This window comes from Neopelma chrysocephalum, unplaced genomic scaffold, assembly GCF_003984885.1.
Source record: "Neopelma chrysocephalum unplaced genomic scaffold, ASM398488v2 Primary Assembly neopelma1_82, whole genome shotgun sequence".
Lineage (NCBI taxonomy): Eukaryota > Metazoa > Chordata > Aves > Passeriformes > Pipridae > Neopelma > Neopelma chrysocephalum.
Genome location: NW_020897744.1, coordinates 1,841,152 through 1,857,684, shown reverse-complemented (window position 1 = coordinate 1,857,684; position 16,533 = coordinate 1,841,152). Strand labels below are relative to the sequence as shown.

The following is a 16,533-nucleotide window of genomic DNA, read 5'->3' as shown; positions in this document are numbered from 1 at the left end:
CCACCACAGGGCACCGTGTGAATGCAATCATTCAAATAGCTCACAAGCATCTGCTCTCTGGTGAATACTACTATAGTAGCATGGACCAGTTCTCTTGGACTTTAAGGGCTCTGCTGTCATCACACCAGAGAGGCATCTGGAAGACAGCCTCCCTGATTTTGGGACTAACTCAGCAGGGACAGGGAGCCCATCCGACCTAGGTGTGAACAAGGACAAGAGAAGGATGCCAGGCTGCTGAGTGCTGCAAGCATGGCTGGGCAGCTGGTGGAGGTCTGCAGCAGAGCTTGCAGGATAGGAAACACCATGAGAATCATAGAGTCCTGGAATGGTTTGGGTTGGAAGGGACCCTAAAGTTCAACAATTTCCAACCCCCTGCCATGGGCAGGAACACCATCCACTAGACCAGGTTTCTCCAAGTCCTGTCCAATCTGGCCTTGAACACTTTCCAGGGATGACAGGGGCATCCACAGCTTCTTTGGGCAACATCCCAGTGAGGACAGACCGGCTCCCACACCAAGGGAAGCCACACTGGTAAGGATGGACTGGCTCCCATGCCGGGGGGGCCACCCCGGCCCCCTCACCTGCACGGAAGCGGATGCCACCTGCCCAGCCTGGTCGAAGTCCAGAGAGATGATCTGGGAGAAGCGGGTGGCGTTGCCGTTCATGCTGGTGCTGCTATTGCCAAAAGCCTCCAGGATGGTGTAGAGAGCCTGCCACTTCTCCGCTGCAGGAAGAGAAGCAGGGCGGTGGGGTGCAGGGGCTGTGCGGCAGGCGGGCAGCTGGAGCCGGCACTGCCAGTGCTGCTGCTCCCGTGCCATGCTCTGCACCACAGCAGCCCTCAAGAGTGCGGCAAAGGCACCGGCGTGAGGCAGTGACAGCCCATGTGGTGCGTGTCCAGCCACTGCCACGTGCAGGGGGCTGTGACTGCAAAGCAAGGGGCGGGCGCAGGTGGCACACGGGGACCCCGCAACCTGCTGGGGACTCACCGGAGAAGACCTTGCTGGTGCTGCCGGCGATGGTGGCGAGGTACTGGACCAGGTGCTGGCAGTTGGTGGTCTTGCCGCTGCCGCTGGCACCCAGCAGCACGACAGCCTGGTCCTGGCGGCTCATCAGCATGCTGCGGTACGCGGCCTGGGCCACCGCGTAGATGTGCGGGGACGTGTCCTCCCTGCGGCACCCCTTGAACATGTGCATGACCTGGTGGGGACAGGGCAGGTGAGCGGGCGAGGGTCAGCACCCTGCCACCCCACAGCTCCCTCTGCACGGTGCCACGGCTCCTAGTTGCCTGTCCCCTCTGGTGTGCCCCCCCCGCAGCAGGGTCACCTTCTCAGAGTACATGGAGGGGGAGCTCAGTGGGTTGATGATGACCATGGTGGGCCCAGCGTAGGTGTGCAGGAGGTTGCCGCCGTAGCGCTGCCGCAGCGTGTGCAGCACGCTGGACTCGTTGAGGTAGAGGAGGCTGGCGAGGTCCTCCACGCGGTCGCACGATGGGGGGTTCGCCTGGCAGAGAGGTTGAGGGGGGCGTCAGGCTGGGAACAGGGGTCTGCCCCACCGTCCCCCCGCCCCGCAGCCCTACCTTCTCCACGTCATCCTCCTCCACCTCCAGGACGGCTCCATCATGGTCCAGTTTCACCTTCACCTTGCCCTCGGGCAGGGGACTGCCCGCCTCCGGCCGCAGCTGGCTGCCTGCGAGGGGCACAGGGTACTCAGTGGGGCCGTGCTGGCAGCCCCCTGGGGACACCGCACGGGGGATGTGCCGTGGGAAGGACAGGACATGCCATGTCCCAGCAGTGCCCCTGACTCACCCAAGGAGAAGCCATCCCTGTGCACCAGCCACACCTTCTCGGTCTCATACCAGGCCTCCTCCGCCGCTATCTGCTCCTCTGATTTGGCCTGTGGAACAGCAGGATGTGGAGTGGTTGTGGTCACCTGCCCCTGCTCTGTCTTGCCCCCTCCCCACATCCCTGGGGCTGGAGGGAGCAGGGCTGACTGGCCATGGGGCCTCATGCGGGCCAGCCACAGCCATTCTTCACAAGCGTTCCCAGCCCCAGTTCCCATTTGCCCACTGTCTCCAGGGACCCCAGTGGGCTCGGGGCTGCAGACACCACCAGGGCCCTGCTACAGCTCAGGGCAGACATAAAGCCAAGTGACCCACAGGCTCATTCACCACAGCCACCTTGGGCAAGCCTGGAGAGGCTGAGCTCCCAAACCGCAGCCCTGAGACAGGGCACCCATTCCAGCCACGTGTCAGGATGCAGGGACACTGGGTACGCTGTGGGGACATGGGACATGCTGCAGGGACATGCTGTAGGACACAAAGGACACACTGCAGGCACATAACATGGGTACACAGGACACGGCACAGGACCACAGCACGGAAAATGCCGGGCTGGCATGGCCAGCACCCGAGAGCAGGATAAGCCCTAAAGCCAAACCTGAGCTGCAGCAGGGACAGGGCCAAGGGGAGCTGCCGGCGCATCGTCCACTGGACCCTGGCAAGGCCGAGAGACAGGGCTGAAGGCGAGAAGGGCTCAGCCCTGCCCCGCAAACAGCACGGAAAGCGGCGAGGGGAGTGAGCGGGGGCAAAGCATCACCTTGCCACACCCTGTGAGCGCTCCTGGTGCCACAGCCACTGCTGTGGACAGCAGGGTGGCATATCCAGCACTGTACTGGAGACACATGGAGCCGGGAAGGATGTTGGCCATGAGGCCATGCTGCCAAAGCCCTGGGGGCTGGGGGTCACTGCACTGACCCGCTCTGAGCTCTGCCAGCACTATGTGCCATGGCTGCTTCGCCACAAGCCATGCGTCCTGCCCGTGCCAGTGCTCTGCCCCTTCACATCCTTCTCCGTGCCCCTGCCCACCCCAGCTGTGCCACCTCCACCAAGAGCACCCCCCGGGATGCCCGGCTTCCCAGCATGGCCCTGCTGGGGAGAGGCACTCAGTCCCGGCTGCCCTGGCACCCTCCAGCCCCGTGGGTGCCGTAGCAGCCCACAGAGCAGGGTGGGATGGGAAAGCCTTACGCTCCAGCACGAGGCGCGGGCGCAGACGCCAGCCCAGCGGCACACAGAGGATGGCGGGGGGTCGCTGGTGGAGGCAGAGGGTTCCTGAGGACGGGGGTACAGTACCTGGCTGGGTGCCGAGGCGGAGGCGGCGGGGTCCAGCTAATGGCAGCAAGGAAGCAGGAGAGAAAGAAGAGAAGGGGTGAGAAGCAGAGAGCAGAAGCAGCACCCTGACAGGCCACAGGGCCCTGGCATGGCCACGATTCATATGGCACCACCAGGACATCATCCATCCCAACCACCACAGTGTGCCTGGGCTCCCACGGGGATGCCAGCATTTCCCCATCCCCAGGCACGCTGGTCTGGGCAGTGATCCCCAAACCCACTACAGCCCTGGTTATCCATCACCTGCTGCCACCCAGAGAGAGACCATGGGGTTGGCAGCCAGGCAGAGGGGTACAGTCACCATATGCAGAGCACACGGCATGTCCAGGGCAGCCACACACTGCCCATGCCTGCCCATCCTTGGGAAGGCAACACGCAAGCACCAACACCCCTGGAATTACAGAAGTAGTGAAGATCCTCTCCAGTCGGAGCTGCGCTTCCTCAGATGGGCTCAGCTGGGATACAGGGCCGGGGGCAGCCTGGAGGCAGAGCACCATTAGCCCCGGGCCGGCCGCCTCACAGCCCCTGCAGCCCTGGCACGTGGGCACCAGCACAGCCATGGTAAAGGCTTCCCCAGCCCTGCAGCCCAGCAGGGTGAAGGTGCTGACACTGGCACAGCTGGGGTACCAGCAGGTACCCACAGTGCCTGGGGACCTGGGTCCCCACTCCTACACACCTGTTTGGGGGGTGTCGGGGCAGTTTTCACAGGGGTCGGCCGCTTCTCGCTGGTCTGCTGCTTCTTCTCCATATGAAATGGAGGGGAGACAAGGACCAGTGTGATGGGGTTGCCACAGCACACACCACTGCCCCAAAAAAGTGACCCCCACCCGCACCACACACCCCAAAACCACTGCAAACCATGCAGGTGAGCTCACACCATGCTGAGCTGGGGGCACAACCCGCTGCCGGGTTAGAGCATCCCCCGCCGTGCACACACCGGTACCTTGTGCCTCTCCAGGGCGGTGGGTTTCAGAGCAGATGCCTTTGTTGGCTCCGCTTTCCCTCCCGAAGGCTGCACCAGCGGCTCCGGCTTGGCTTCGGTGCCCAGGGACAGGGACGGCTTCACGTCCCCACCGGCCGGCTCGGGGGACTTCTGCCTGTCCCCTGGCCGGAGCCGTGGCCGGTGCTCCTTAGTTTTGCCCTTCGCCATGAGGGTTTTGAGCCCTGCTGAGATCTCATCCTTGGGTTCCGGCTTGGCAGGGGCTGCCGGCACCACAGCGGGGGGAGGTGGTGGTGGGGCCGGGGGAGCCGGGACACCCGCACGGCCTGTCTCCTCCTTCCTGGGGGGTGGCACTGGCTCGGGAGTCTTGGCAACTTGCCCTGGCTCCTTGGCATTGCCAGTGTCCTCCCCTGGCAGGACTTTGCGGACCACCTTGCGCACCACCCGGACCACCCTGCGGCGGGACAGGCCCTGGTCGTCGTCCTCCTGTGCCTCAGCAGCCGGGCCCTCCAGCCCGTTCACGGCCGCCCCGTTCAGCACCGGCTCTGGGCTCTTCCCTTTTCCAGCAGGTGGCTCAGGGCTTTTCGCAGGCTCAGGTTTTGGGGGCTCAGATTTCGGGGGTTCAGGTTTTGGGGGCTCAAGTTTCGGGGGTGCAGATGCCACATCCTTCGGGCTCTCTGACTGCAGCCACAATGACAGTGGTGTGAGTGGAGGTCCAGCCACGGACCCTCTGCTTGGGACATGGTGGTGCCCAAGGCTCTGTGCCCTGCCACGGAGCACAGCTCCTGGCCAGACCCCGGCACTGAGGGACACAGCTCCCGGTCCCCTTCCCCAGCCAACCTACAGCCCCCCACCAGACCCCAGAGCAGGGAGCAGTGGTGACCTACCTTCCCCACACACAGGGACCCATCAACCCTCAAGCTGCCAGCACAGGGGTAAAACTCAGTGGTCAGGGCATCACTGTGCCCATGACCCTCCATGGTGTCCCCAAGCCCTGGCATGGGGTCTGTTCCCACCAAGGGTGAGCCCCATCCCCAACACAGCTCCACCCTGCCCGTGCCCTGCGACACTTACAGGCCCGTCCTCCTTCACGGGTCTTTTCACAGCTAAAGATTTGTCCTCGTCCTTGACCTGAGGGTCAGACAAACAAGAGGAGCACGTTTCAGCCCACTGTGAGGCCTTGCTGCCAGAAAACTCACCAGGACCATCACTCCATGCCAGCCCCAATCTGCAGCCCATTGCAGGGAAAAGGATGCATGTCCCTCCAGGCTTCCCATCGGCCAAAAAAGCAGGAGGAAGCGCAGAGATGCGCCCCAGTTATGGCAAACCCCAAAGGTGGGAGAGGTACATGCTCTGCCTGCCTGGCCTGGGCCCTCTCATCACGTGCAGTCGGTGAGTGAGCTGGTACAGAGGCCCATTACTGCTCCCACAGGGCCCTGTCCTTCTGCAAGTCACTCCCCGGCGTCACAGCACATTTTAAGTGTCACCAGCTAATCTCTGCGGCAGCCGCACATGAGGTGTGCCAGCTCCCTGCCAAGCAGGGCAACCAGGGGGCTCTGGGGGGTGGATGGTCGAACCCTGTCCTGAGCCGCGTCTCTGAGTGCCAGGACTCGGCTTGACACTGCGGTGCATCCTGTGGGATTGCCATCACACAGCTCCTGGGTGGCTGGCAGCACCGGGGTGGCTCATGCCGTGTTAGGGGCTGCACCAGCCACTCGCAAAGCGGTTAGTGATGGTGTTAGTGATCGCATGCGTGGCCGCGTCGGTGACTCCGCTCCGAGCTCCCCGTTTGCTCAGCACGGCCCCCGGCACAGCAGCACAGTGAGGCCAGGAGTGCTGCTCCAAACATGGTGCCAGTGCTGGGCAAACTGAGGGAACTGGTCAGCAGCGTGACCCGAATGTGGGGCGCAGGCAAACATGCGAGAGAGACTTCCCTTCTGCTCCCAGAATGCAAACCGGGATGAGAACGCCATGGTGATGTCTCATGGAGCTGCAGCCCTGGCTGGGGAGAGAGGCAGAGGTGAGATGGGCTGGGGACAGCACACAGAAAGCCAAACCATGGCACAGTCTACAGGGATGTGTCCTTCCCCACTTGGAATCCTCAGGAATGGGGGTCTGAGCCCACCTGGCCTTGCTCAGTGTACAAACAGTGCCCACAGGAGGGGCTCTGGGGACAGGCAGGTGACCAGTCTGACACCTGACAAAACTCATTGTGCAAAAAAAGCCCCTTCAGTCAGGCCTCAGGATCATGCCCCCATTCCCCTGAGCAGGCCAGCCTGCTGTAGTAAGCAAATGCCAGGGTGAGGGAAGGGATATTTTCTACCCCAGCTCTCTGCTTGCTCTGACAGTCAGGGTTTATTCTGAGCCTGACCCCGTGCCAATAGCCGGGCAGCCCTGATGGGACCCACTGCCCCGGCTGGCACCCACCCTCCAACCCAAAGGGGTTGTGCCTGGGGCCATCGGGGAGAAATCCCCCTCCCAGGGCCAGGTACCGCGTGGAGGAGCACCCGGCTGCCAAACCAACCCGCCTGTCTGGGCACACACCTCCTTGTCCCTGAGGGATCCCCTGTACCCCATCCCCCTCACCACAGTGATACACCAGTGCCGGGAGCACAGGCTGAACACGGGGGTCCAGAAACAAAACTGCCTATGAGCCAGAGCCCCCAAACCCTCTGCTTCCACTTCCAGGTAGCCTGGTACCCCAAAGGTCCCCAGAGAGCACCAGCATTGGAATCCCCAAAACAAACAACCCCCGGCCACCAAAGAGCCCCGGGGGTGGGTTTGGCCTCGCAGCCCCCAATCCCAGTGCCAGGACTGTCTCCCACGTGCCCCCCTCGTGTTCCCCCAAGCTGTGCTGGCCACGCTGGGGGTCCCCACCTTACCAGAGGGAGCCAGGAGCGGGGTTTCCGCCGGGGCGAGCGCGGCACAGCACGGTGGGAGAGGCACTAGCGGGGCGGCAGCCGCAGCACGGGGACAGCTGGGCTGATAGGGCCACCCTAAAAATAGCCGAGGAATGCGAGGGGCCCGCCGGCGCACGCAGCAGCCGGAGGGAGAGCTGGGGGGGACACGCGGGCAGTGGGGCCTCACCACCACCACCGTCACCGCCGCCACTGCCAGAGGAAGTGATGTGGGCTCTGCCGCGGGGGGAACTGCCCAGCCTCCGTCCACTGTCCGCCCTGAGGGAGTGGGGGAAGACACCCCCGGACTGAGTGCAGCTGTGGAGCTGGAGGAGCCAGGGAGAGTTCTGTGCCACAAGGGACGGGGTTGCACGCTCCTGCAGCCCGGGGTGCCGTGGCAGGGTGCCCAGTGTTGGAGCAGTGTGCCTGGTGTTGTGCCAGGCGGCGCAGCCCTGACACTTCTTGCTCCTCCTTTGCCTTTCCCATGAACACAACAGCCCCCCCCCCAAACGCTGTTGGGGATGGAGAGCACCCCAGCACGGCGCAGCAGTCCACGGTAAAGACACTTCCATGGCAAAGCCGCCTCTGGAAGTCCAAGGTCTCCCTGGAAAGAGCAGGAGCGGGGCGGTGGGCAAGGGGCCAGGGGTCGGGGGCCTCCCTGCGCGGGGGCTGCCGGGAGGAGGCCGGCGGCAGGGAGCCAGGCATGCCGGCATGGAGGGGCAGCGGTGACCGCTTGGGCACGGGCACAATGGGGAGCCCAGCAGGCACCGGAGCAGGTCCAGGACAGACCAAACCGACACAGATGTGCCCTGAGCCAAAAACATTCCCCGGAGAAGCAGGAGGTCCTGGCCTGACTGGGACAGCCATGCCAACGGCAGGCTGGAAATCCCCATGCTGGGAACACTAGCACTAGGCCACATCCCTCCTGGCCCACAGGACTGTCACCCTGTGCTGCACAAGGGACAGGCCACAGCAAACACCCTTGGCAGGGCTGGCACAGCACAGCTGAGAGTGCCTGTGGTGACACCAGTGTCCCTAGGTAGTGTGGGCAAGGAGCCACCACCAGGAAGGAGCCCATCTCCCACAGGCCACCTCCACCAGGATACCCAGCCTGGCTGTTTGGTGACGAGGCATTTCTGCCTGGCCAGGATATTCCTCTCGTTCTCCTTCAGGAATTTTGTCAGAGATGCACTGGCCTATAGCTGAGCCCACTGGATACAAGCCCCCTCCCTAGAAAAAGAGCCAAACCGAGAACTTCCCAAGCATGGAAAAATGGAGACAGCGCCTCCGGCACAATGAGAGTCCCACATCCCCACCCCAGTGCAACATGGGGCACCCAGTCATGCCATAGCAGAGTGGCCTTGCACTCTGGGGACAGCAACCTCCAGGGACCTGGGTGCCCAAGGACAGCGGGCACGCATGGTACGCAGGGTCCACCAGCGCAGCCGCTGGATGCCTGTGGTCCTGCTGAAGCACTGGAGTGGTCAGAGGCATTTCTGGAATATTTCTGCTGGGCCGGCGCATGCCTGGGCCCTGCCTGAGGAATTTCGCTGGTAAATAAATAAATACAGGCGTGGAGCTGAGCCAGCCCGGCTCCCCTACACCAGGAGCAAGGCTGGGACATGGAGGGGGTTACACCCGGTCCGTGATGCCAAGCCACGCCGTGCCACCAGCTGGCCCCCCATGCACCTCACAGGACCAACAACCCCCCAAGACATGGCGGGTGCTCCCCTTGCCCAGCCAGGTTCGTGGGGACAAGGGTGACTCAGCACAGGCCCGGTGAGGGGGTTAAACCCCCCATGGTACACAGAGAACCCGGTACCGTCCCACTCCAGCCAGGGAGGGGCTTCCACAGCAACAGCCCAAAATATGTCTATAATTTCCTGTTTCAAAAAGGATCATTTTTATTTAAATTAGGACCAGAAACATTCCAGGGAGCTTAGTGGAGCCCGGGGGAGAGCTGGGCCTCCCTCTGTGCCGGCACCTTGCATGAGGGACCCCCAACCATACCCAGCACCCCTGCCTGTGCTCCCCAGCACCAGCAAAGGTGCAGTGCATCCCTCTGGTACATCACACAGGAGGAGAACAGCATCCTGCACCAGGACGTGCCCGAGCTGCAGTGGCAACCAACGATGCCCCACGACACAGTCAATGCCAGCCCTCCAGCCAGCTCCCACCGGCTGATGCCGTCAAACCACACCGTGTCCCGGCACAAGGCCGCACGCTGCAGCCTCTCCCCTGCAGCCCCAAGGGCACCGGCATCTCCTCTTCCCCTTCCCAGCCCAGCACCACACTCCTGGCAGGCACAAGCGCCTCACTGGCCCCCGTGTGCCGGCATCCAACGCACACCTGCCTCCACGCCCAGGTCTGCAGCACGGGCACAGCCGTGCCCCGCCGGCCCCGCGGGGTTATCCGGCCAGGGGTTATCCCTGCAGCACCGCCGGCACTGCCCGGTGACGCCTGCCGGGCTCCGGGGAGGAGTTGTCGGAAAGCCACTGCTCCAGCTTGGCGCAGACTCCACCCCGCAGTGCCGGCATCTGCTCGAGGAGCACATGGAGCCCCTTGGCCACCCTTACTCCATCCTGGCCACCATCCTGTGGGCACGGGGCCCCCCCACGCTCAGCGCAGCCCTCCCCGGTGCGGGCAACCTGCTCCACACCCTCCTACCCTAAGGAAGGCCTAAAAATAGACTAAACGAGCCCAGTTACACACACTAAAAAACGTCACGCTGCTGCACCCCCTGCCACCACAGAGGGGGCTCAGCTTTGCAGGTTGTCGGTGTTTGGGGGCCTCTGCCAGGGTGCTGGCTGGCCAGGACACTGACTAGCCCGCGGCAGGGTCAGCAGTGCCGGGCAGCAGGAGTGAGGGATGTGGGTCACCCAGCCATTAAGTTTCTATTTATACCGCAGCAGCAGCAGCCGCGCATGCAGGGCTGCGCTCGCCGGCAGCAGCTCCCGGCCCCTGGCACACTGTGTGCCTGCCCCAGTCCCCGGGGAGGATCCCAGCTGAGGGAGGCCAATGTGGGCAATGGAACAGGCAGTGTCCTCCTGCAAAGCAGCATTTGGAACTTCCTGGCAGTGAGGAGCAAAGCTCCCTTCCCTGCTGGACAGTGCTTCCTCAGCAAAGAGATGGGGACAGACTTCCCCTGGCAATGCAGAGTGGCGCTTTCCTGCAGCCCCTCTGCCAGGAGAAAGACCAAACCCAACAGCACACTGAGCATTTTGAGGGGCAAAACCCACCAGTGATGATTTGTAAGACCTGATTAGGCTGCACCCCAGCCACAGCCTCCCACTACTCTGTGCATCGCTCCTGGCCAGAGCAGCCTCGGCACCCGCTGGTTCCCACGGCTCCTGCCAACCCAAACACCCCCGCAAGGACGCTGGCACTGGCAGAACCCAGGCCCCAGCAGCACCCACGGCAAGGACAGCGTTACTCACATCCCAGGCAGCACGGCGTGTCCCCTGGCCGCCCCGCAGCCAGCACCGGCTCAGCTCGCTCAGCTCCAGGATGGGCTGCACCTTCAGCTGCACCGTCTCCCCCGACTGCCGGATCATCTCCACGATCTCATCCCGGGATTTGTTCTCCACGTTTAGCCCGTTGATTTCCACCAGCCGGTCACCCGGCACCAATCCCAACGCCAAGTCTTTGGTGCCGGCTCCGGGCTCGGCGAAGTGCACGACGCGCCGGTACACCTGCCCGTCGGGCCCCCGGTCCAACATGGTGGTGCGGCGCAGGGAGAAGCCAAAATCGCCGGTGTTGCGCCTCTGCAGCTCCAGCTGCCGTGGGGTGGGGGGCTGGGGGGGCACCAAGGCGGGCAGCCGCAGCTCGGTGGGGAACCTCTTGCCGATGAGCTCCGGCACCCTGGTACGCGAGGAGGTGGCGGGAGGGGTGCAGGGCTGTCCAGGGGGAAACCCTTGCTTGTCAAGTGGGGTCTCCAGCGTGCGCACCTCCACCTGCGGGGAGGGGGCTGCCGAGTGCTCAGAGGGGGTGGAGGTCTCCGAGGTGCTCTCATCCCGGCTTTTCTGGGAGAAGGAGAAGCGTTTGACAATCACCTGGGAGTTCTGCTTGGCCAAGGAGCCAAACTTGGCCGCCCGCTGCAGCACCGAGCCCTTGAAGTTGCCGTCGTCCACCTTGAGATCGTCACTGGAGCTGGCCGTGCTCAGGTGGCCCGAGTCCAAGATGACACTGCCCCGATTGCTGTCGGAGTCGATGTCTGTGAGGTGGAGTTCGGAGCCGCTGGCCACCTTGATGGGGATGGGGTTGGAGATCTCCAGGCGGGTCTTGGAGTCCCGCTTGGAGGCACGGTTGAGGTTGAAGAAGCCCCGGCGCATGCTCATCTCCTCCAGGCTCTTGAGTTCAGCTGCTGACATTCGCTCCTTCTTCTCCTTCTTTTTCTCCTTCCGGGCCCCATCCTTCTCTTTGTCTTTCTTCATCAGGTTGAACATGGTGGAGGGGGGCTTGGGGCACTCTTGCCCCCGTGGCAGAGCGCTGGGTCAGGGTGCTGGTCACGGCACAGCCGCCTGCACAGGACAGAGAGGTAAGGGTGCCATCAGACAGCAGCATGGCCAACATCCACCCACTACCCCTCAATCCACCCCACTGGTCACCCCAGCTGCCATCCCAAGCCCACGGGATCATGTCCCAGCATTTCCACCCTCCCTGGGGACAGCAGCACCACAGGGCTGAGACTGCCCCAGTCATTGTGTTCTCACCCCAGCTGAGCACAAAGTCCCAGGGATGCAACAAGGGTGGCCCTGCACCCACAGGGATGTCCCAAAAGAAGTCCAAAAGCCTTGCACCCCTGTGCATCCCCCTGCCAGCACCAGGGCTGACTGCAGGTAAGACCCTGGCATGTCCTGCAGCTCAGGAGCCGTTTCAGAGCAGCATGGGTGAGCAGCAAGGAACACATCCTGGTTGCTTTTCCTGCCAGCACGGATACTCCCCAGGGTAAAACCCCCCATCCCAGCCAGCCACAGCACCACCAGCATCCCGCCTGCCACTCAAAAGCCCCTTGTTGAGGAAACAGAGGCTCCTCTGCTGCTCATCCTGGCCCTGGCCACCGCAAACCACAAGGGAGAGCCACGGGCAGGGAGGGAGCCGGAAACATGGCCCGGAGCGAAGGTTGCTCTAATAAACAGGAACCTGTAAAATCACATCCCTCCCAACACTGATAAGTGTCTAATTTTAGCCAGGGCGACGTAGAAACTTGTGACGCCGACGGCGACCTCCAGGAACAGTCGCTCTTTCATTCGGGCATCCCGCGCAGGGCGGGGGGAGCACCCAGCCAGTGGGAAAACTGTGGTTGGGCAGAAAACCCAGCTCCTTCCTGGAAAACCCCACGTGCACCCAGTGCCTGGGAGCACCCACAGCCTCACCCCACACAGGGTGCTATGGGACCCGTCTGCCCCTGGGGTAGCCCCTCCCTCCCCCAACCTCCATCGAGTGCTCAGGCTGAGGATAAACAATTCCAAAGTGGAGCAAGCGGCTGGCAGCGCCCGCGGGATGGGCTGACAGCTATATATAACGGGGCAGGAAGCCACACAGGAACTTAACCTCAGCACAAAGGACAACAGGAAAACTCCCCACGTTTGAAGCATCTGCTTTACAGCTCTCCAACGGGTGTGGGGGTGAGGTTTGGGTGGCCACAGGGATGGGTAGCACTGCCCATGATGGCAGCCTAGGCCTCTGCAGGCATCCTGGGGTGCATGGATGTGCTGTGCCGTGCCAAGCTGCACCTTGGCTCCAGCACAGCATCAGTACTGCATCACCATCACTGCCTGGACCATCTCCCTGCAACGGCACACGGTCCCCACTGCCCTTGTACGCACCCAGTGGGACACTGGGGAACTCAGTTTCCCCTTGGCAAAGCCACACGGGGATGGCAGGAAACTGCCTGAACACTGCTGCTCCTCAGGGCTGGGGCAGGAGCACGCGAGCCCAGGAGAGGCCTGGCCACAGGGCAGGTGAAGACAGAGCTCTGCAAGCCATGACACAGTGCTGGCCCCGGGCATGCGATGCCGCCGAGGCAGTGAGGGGAAGCAGCCGGAGGGACAAAGTCGGGTATGTAGCTCTGAGGCTCCTGGCCATGTCCAGAGCAGCTGCCATGGCTCTGCCCACACCACCCAGCCCCGGGGCTCTGATTGCTCTGCCCTCCCTGCAGCACCTGGGGCTTTACCCAGACACACAGCAGGACCTGGCCAGAGCAGGACCACAAAATTCATAAAAGCAACCCAGTTCCTTTCTCCTCTCCCAGAACTGCTGGCTGCGAGGTGACCGCTGACCCGAGTCAGGGGACAGCACAGCTCCTTCCCATGACCCACAGCAGGTGCCGCTGTGAAGGGCTCTGTGGCTCTGCCGTCACAGGGGCTGCTCCCCACCAGTTCCTCCATGGCTCTGCCAGGGTCTCAGGGCAGACAATGGCAGGGAGGGAACCACCTGCGCCTGTCCCTCTCCCTGTCCCCACACCGTGACACATGCCACTGGTGCCAGAGTTGCCTGGGCATCCCTGAAGCTGTTAGAAAGGGCTGTACCCCCAGGAGCACCCTGAGCTCACCCCATGGTAGGGAGGGGGCTGCTGGGACCTTTCCCAGGGATCCCCTGGGAGCAGAGCTGCTCACCAGGCAGGTGCTGCTTAGAGCTGAGGCACCGGGAAACAGGCGGCCAGCGCGCTCTTTGTCCTCGGCGGTTTCTCTCCCGGCACACACGCTGCCTCCCAGCCTTTGTACGCTCAACAAAAAGGGGGAACAGCCTTCCCAGCCGCATCACTAATCAGGCAGCACCAGCAGCCGCTGGCGCAGCCACGTGTGCCCCACACAGGGCCACAATGGGCAGGAGCAGGGCAAGGGGGACAGGAATCCCGGCATCCCCCCTGCACTGGTACCCCCAGTCCATGTGGAATGCCCTTGTGGTTTGTCCCCTTTTCCCCAAGGAAGCTCCTGCCATGGGGATGCTGGATGGGTGCAGCCCAATGCCGCGAGCAGGAGGTGGCTGCTGAGTGTCTCCTTGCTCCTGATTCAGACCCAACACACCTTCCCTGACTCAGCCCGGGCTCGCTCCGGGACTCTTCATGGCCAGGCGTGTTTGGGGCAGCGTGTATGAGCCATGACAGGGGAGGGAGAGGCACCCGCCGGCGCCAGCTGTGCTCTGGGATCGCACGCGAGGATGCTGCTGTGACACCCGGGCTGGCAAGGGATTCTGGATGTCACTTTGGAAGGGCCAAGAGGCAAAAAAGGAGACTCAGCTTGAGGTTCCCCAACCCAGTAGCCTTCCCTGAGCCTGTCAAGCAGAAGCTGGGGGAGATGCACCTTCCCCCTTGTCCCCCTACCATGACCATGAGCCCCCACATCCCTGCCAGGGCGCCGGGGAGTTTCAGGCAGGGAGGAAGGCGTTCACTGAAACTCCAGGCCACTCCTTCCCTCCCCGAGACGCAATCTCGTCCGACACGCTCCCGCGCAGGGACCTGCACTGCAAGTTTCACAGTCGCCTGCCCTCCCTGCTCTGCTCCTCGACGCAGTGTTGGCTGTAGGGCCCTGTTCACCCACCGCTTCAGCACAGGAGCTGGTGGCCATCACCTCCTTGGACACACCGTGTTGGGGTGCCCCACATCCCTGCTGTGCCCGGCTGGGCAGGGACAATGCTGTGCCAGGGAGCAGGAGCTGCTGGCAGCAATGCCAAGCAGCCAGGCCAGCTCCCACACAGAGGAAAGGAGGCTGATCTGTGCGATGGCTCCTTGCTGGACACAAGTTTTCCACAGAACAAGGAAATTTAGGGACTTTCCAAATCCCTCTGCACTGCCTGCCCTTACAGACAACGCTGGGATGTGTCAGGAGGAAAACAATACCAGATATACCTGAGTCACAGCCAGGATGTGCCACCAGGCTGTCACCAAAGCGGGATATTGGGCCCTCCTGCCACAGGAACCCCGTGTCCAACAGCAAAGGGGACCCAGACTGGCTGTGAGGTGTCACCATGGGCCAGAAGGGTGGACAGGGTGTGTGAGGGGGGTTCAAGCACCCGCCTCGCCCCAAAGCTGAGCAATGACACAGCTCAAGAGGCCTTACAGGGCAAAGGTGGTGGGGCGGGATGCCAGCTGTGCTGACAGGTGGGAGACAGTTCAAAGAGCAGCCGGGGGTTAGGTGGGTTAGCTGCCCCCACACCACCTTGCACAGGCCTCCCCCACCACCTGTTTCTGGCCCCAAATTCACAGCCTGACAGCCGGCACAGCCCAGCCCACAGCAAAGGTGAAGGGCTGAGCCCCGGCTCGTCAGCGGGCAAAGTCCAGGGCTGGTGCAAGTGCTATGGGAATGCTCGGCTCCCAACAGGGACGGGGCGGTGGGTGGGGATCCCCCAGTGCCAGGGTGCCAGGGCCAGCCTTGGGGTGCAGGAACACACTGCCCTGTGCCCACACTTTCCTGTAATTGACCTAAGTTTAGCTTTGGCACTCGTTGACCAGACAATTTGCATCTCACAGGCTGGCTGGAAACCACACAATTTAGGGATGCGCGTCCTAGCCCTCGCCCGACGCTCCATATATTCCTCCCTGGGAAAATTAACAGGCGCCGGGGTGGCCACAGACCTATGAGCCCCCCCTGTCCTCAGCACAGCAGTCTGCTGAGGGGCCACCCACCCCTGTCACCCCAAAAAGGTGCCCAGGTGCCAGTGCCTGCGGCCCCAGCAGTGATGTGGTTAACGGTGAGCTGTGCTAATGGCTTTGGATACAATTCCCTGGCGGGTGTGGGAAAGGCCCTGGCCAGCGGGTTCTGCCTGGAAGCAGGACTGGCCCTGGGGAGCCCTGCGGTGGGTGCTGAGGTCTCCCAACATGAGGCACCTGACATGGGGAATCCTGCAGGGACAGGCTGGCTGTACCCACGGAGGGTCCCTGCCCACTGTGGAGGGGCACAGCCGCTCCCACAGCACCCACAGCTGGGTGCACACACCTCCAGCACCCCCGGCACGGGTGCGACACACACAGGTGCTGCAAAACAACGAGGGGGGATGGGCCTGTGGGCATGGGGACACAGAGGGACACAACACACAAAACACGCCCCACAGCGCAGCGGGGGGCACGCACAAGGTGACACGCACATGCAGACACGCACACGCGTGATTCCGGGGGCTGCACACCCACAGGCGCTGCACGACAAGTGCGGGCCATGCGCACACCCGCACCCCGCAACCGGGGGGGGGGGTGACACCGGGGGGCCCGCACACACCCACCCACCCACCCACAGTGGTTCTGCAACGCCGCGGAGGCGCGGGCGCGGGCACGAGCAGCGGGCACGAGCACGGTGCACGGCTCGGCCCGGCCCGGCCCGCCGCGGGGGACGATGCAGCCGCGGCCCGCCCCGCGCCGGGAGGTGCGTGCCGGTGCCCCGGCCGCGGTGCCGGTCCTCGGTCCCCGCTCCCCGGCTCCCAGTCCCGGTGGGATGGCGGGGGTTACTCACCCAGCGGCGGCGGCGGAGCGGGGCCCGGTGCTGGCGGCGGAGCGGGGCCCGGTGCTGGCGGCGGCGGTGCCGGGCCCCGGCGGCGGC

General features: G+C 63.5%; 1 protein-coding gene across 4 annotated transcripts in view; it reads right to left on the bottom strand.

Moving 5' to 3' along the window:
* MYO18A (myosin XVIIIA) overlaps positions 1-16,488 on the bottom strand; it is a 37,578-nt gene extending 21,090 nt beyond the window's left edge. For 2 of the 4 annotated variants that reach the window (XM_027691222.1, XM_027691220.1), the window contains exons 1-6: positions 10,441-11,448; positions 1,806-1,893; positions 1,577-1,686; positions 1,324-1,500; positions 987-1,197; positions 582-724 (exon numbers count right to left, since the gene is read on the bottom strand). In XM_027691222.1, coding sequence (XP_027547023.1) covers positions 582-724; positions 987-1,197; positions 1,324-1,500; positions 1,577-1,686; positions 1,806-1,893; positions 10,441-11,448 — 1,737 coding nt within the window. Of the gene's footprint in view, positions 1-581; positions 725-986; positions 1,198-1,323; positions 1,501-1,576; positions 1,687-1,805; positions 1,894-2,435; positions 2,493-3,127; positions 3,164-3,567; positions 3,646-3,842; positions 3,906-4,109; positions 4,788-5,180; positions 5,238-10,440; positions 11,524-16,446 lie in introns of those variants that run through there. The other 2 variants (XM_027691219.1, XM_027691221.1) reach the window with 2 other exon arrangements.
* Between the last annotated feature and the right edge of the window lie 45 nt (positions 16,489-16,533).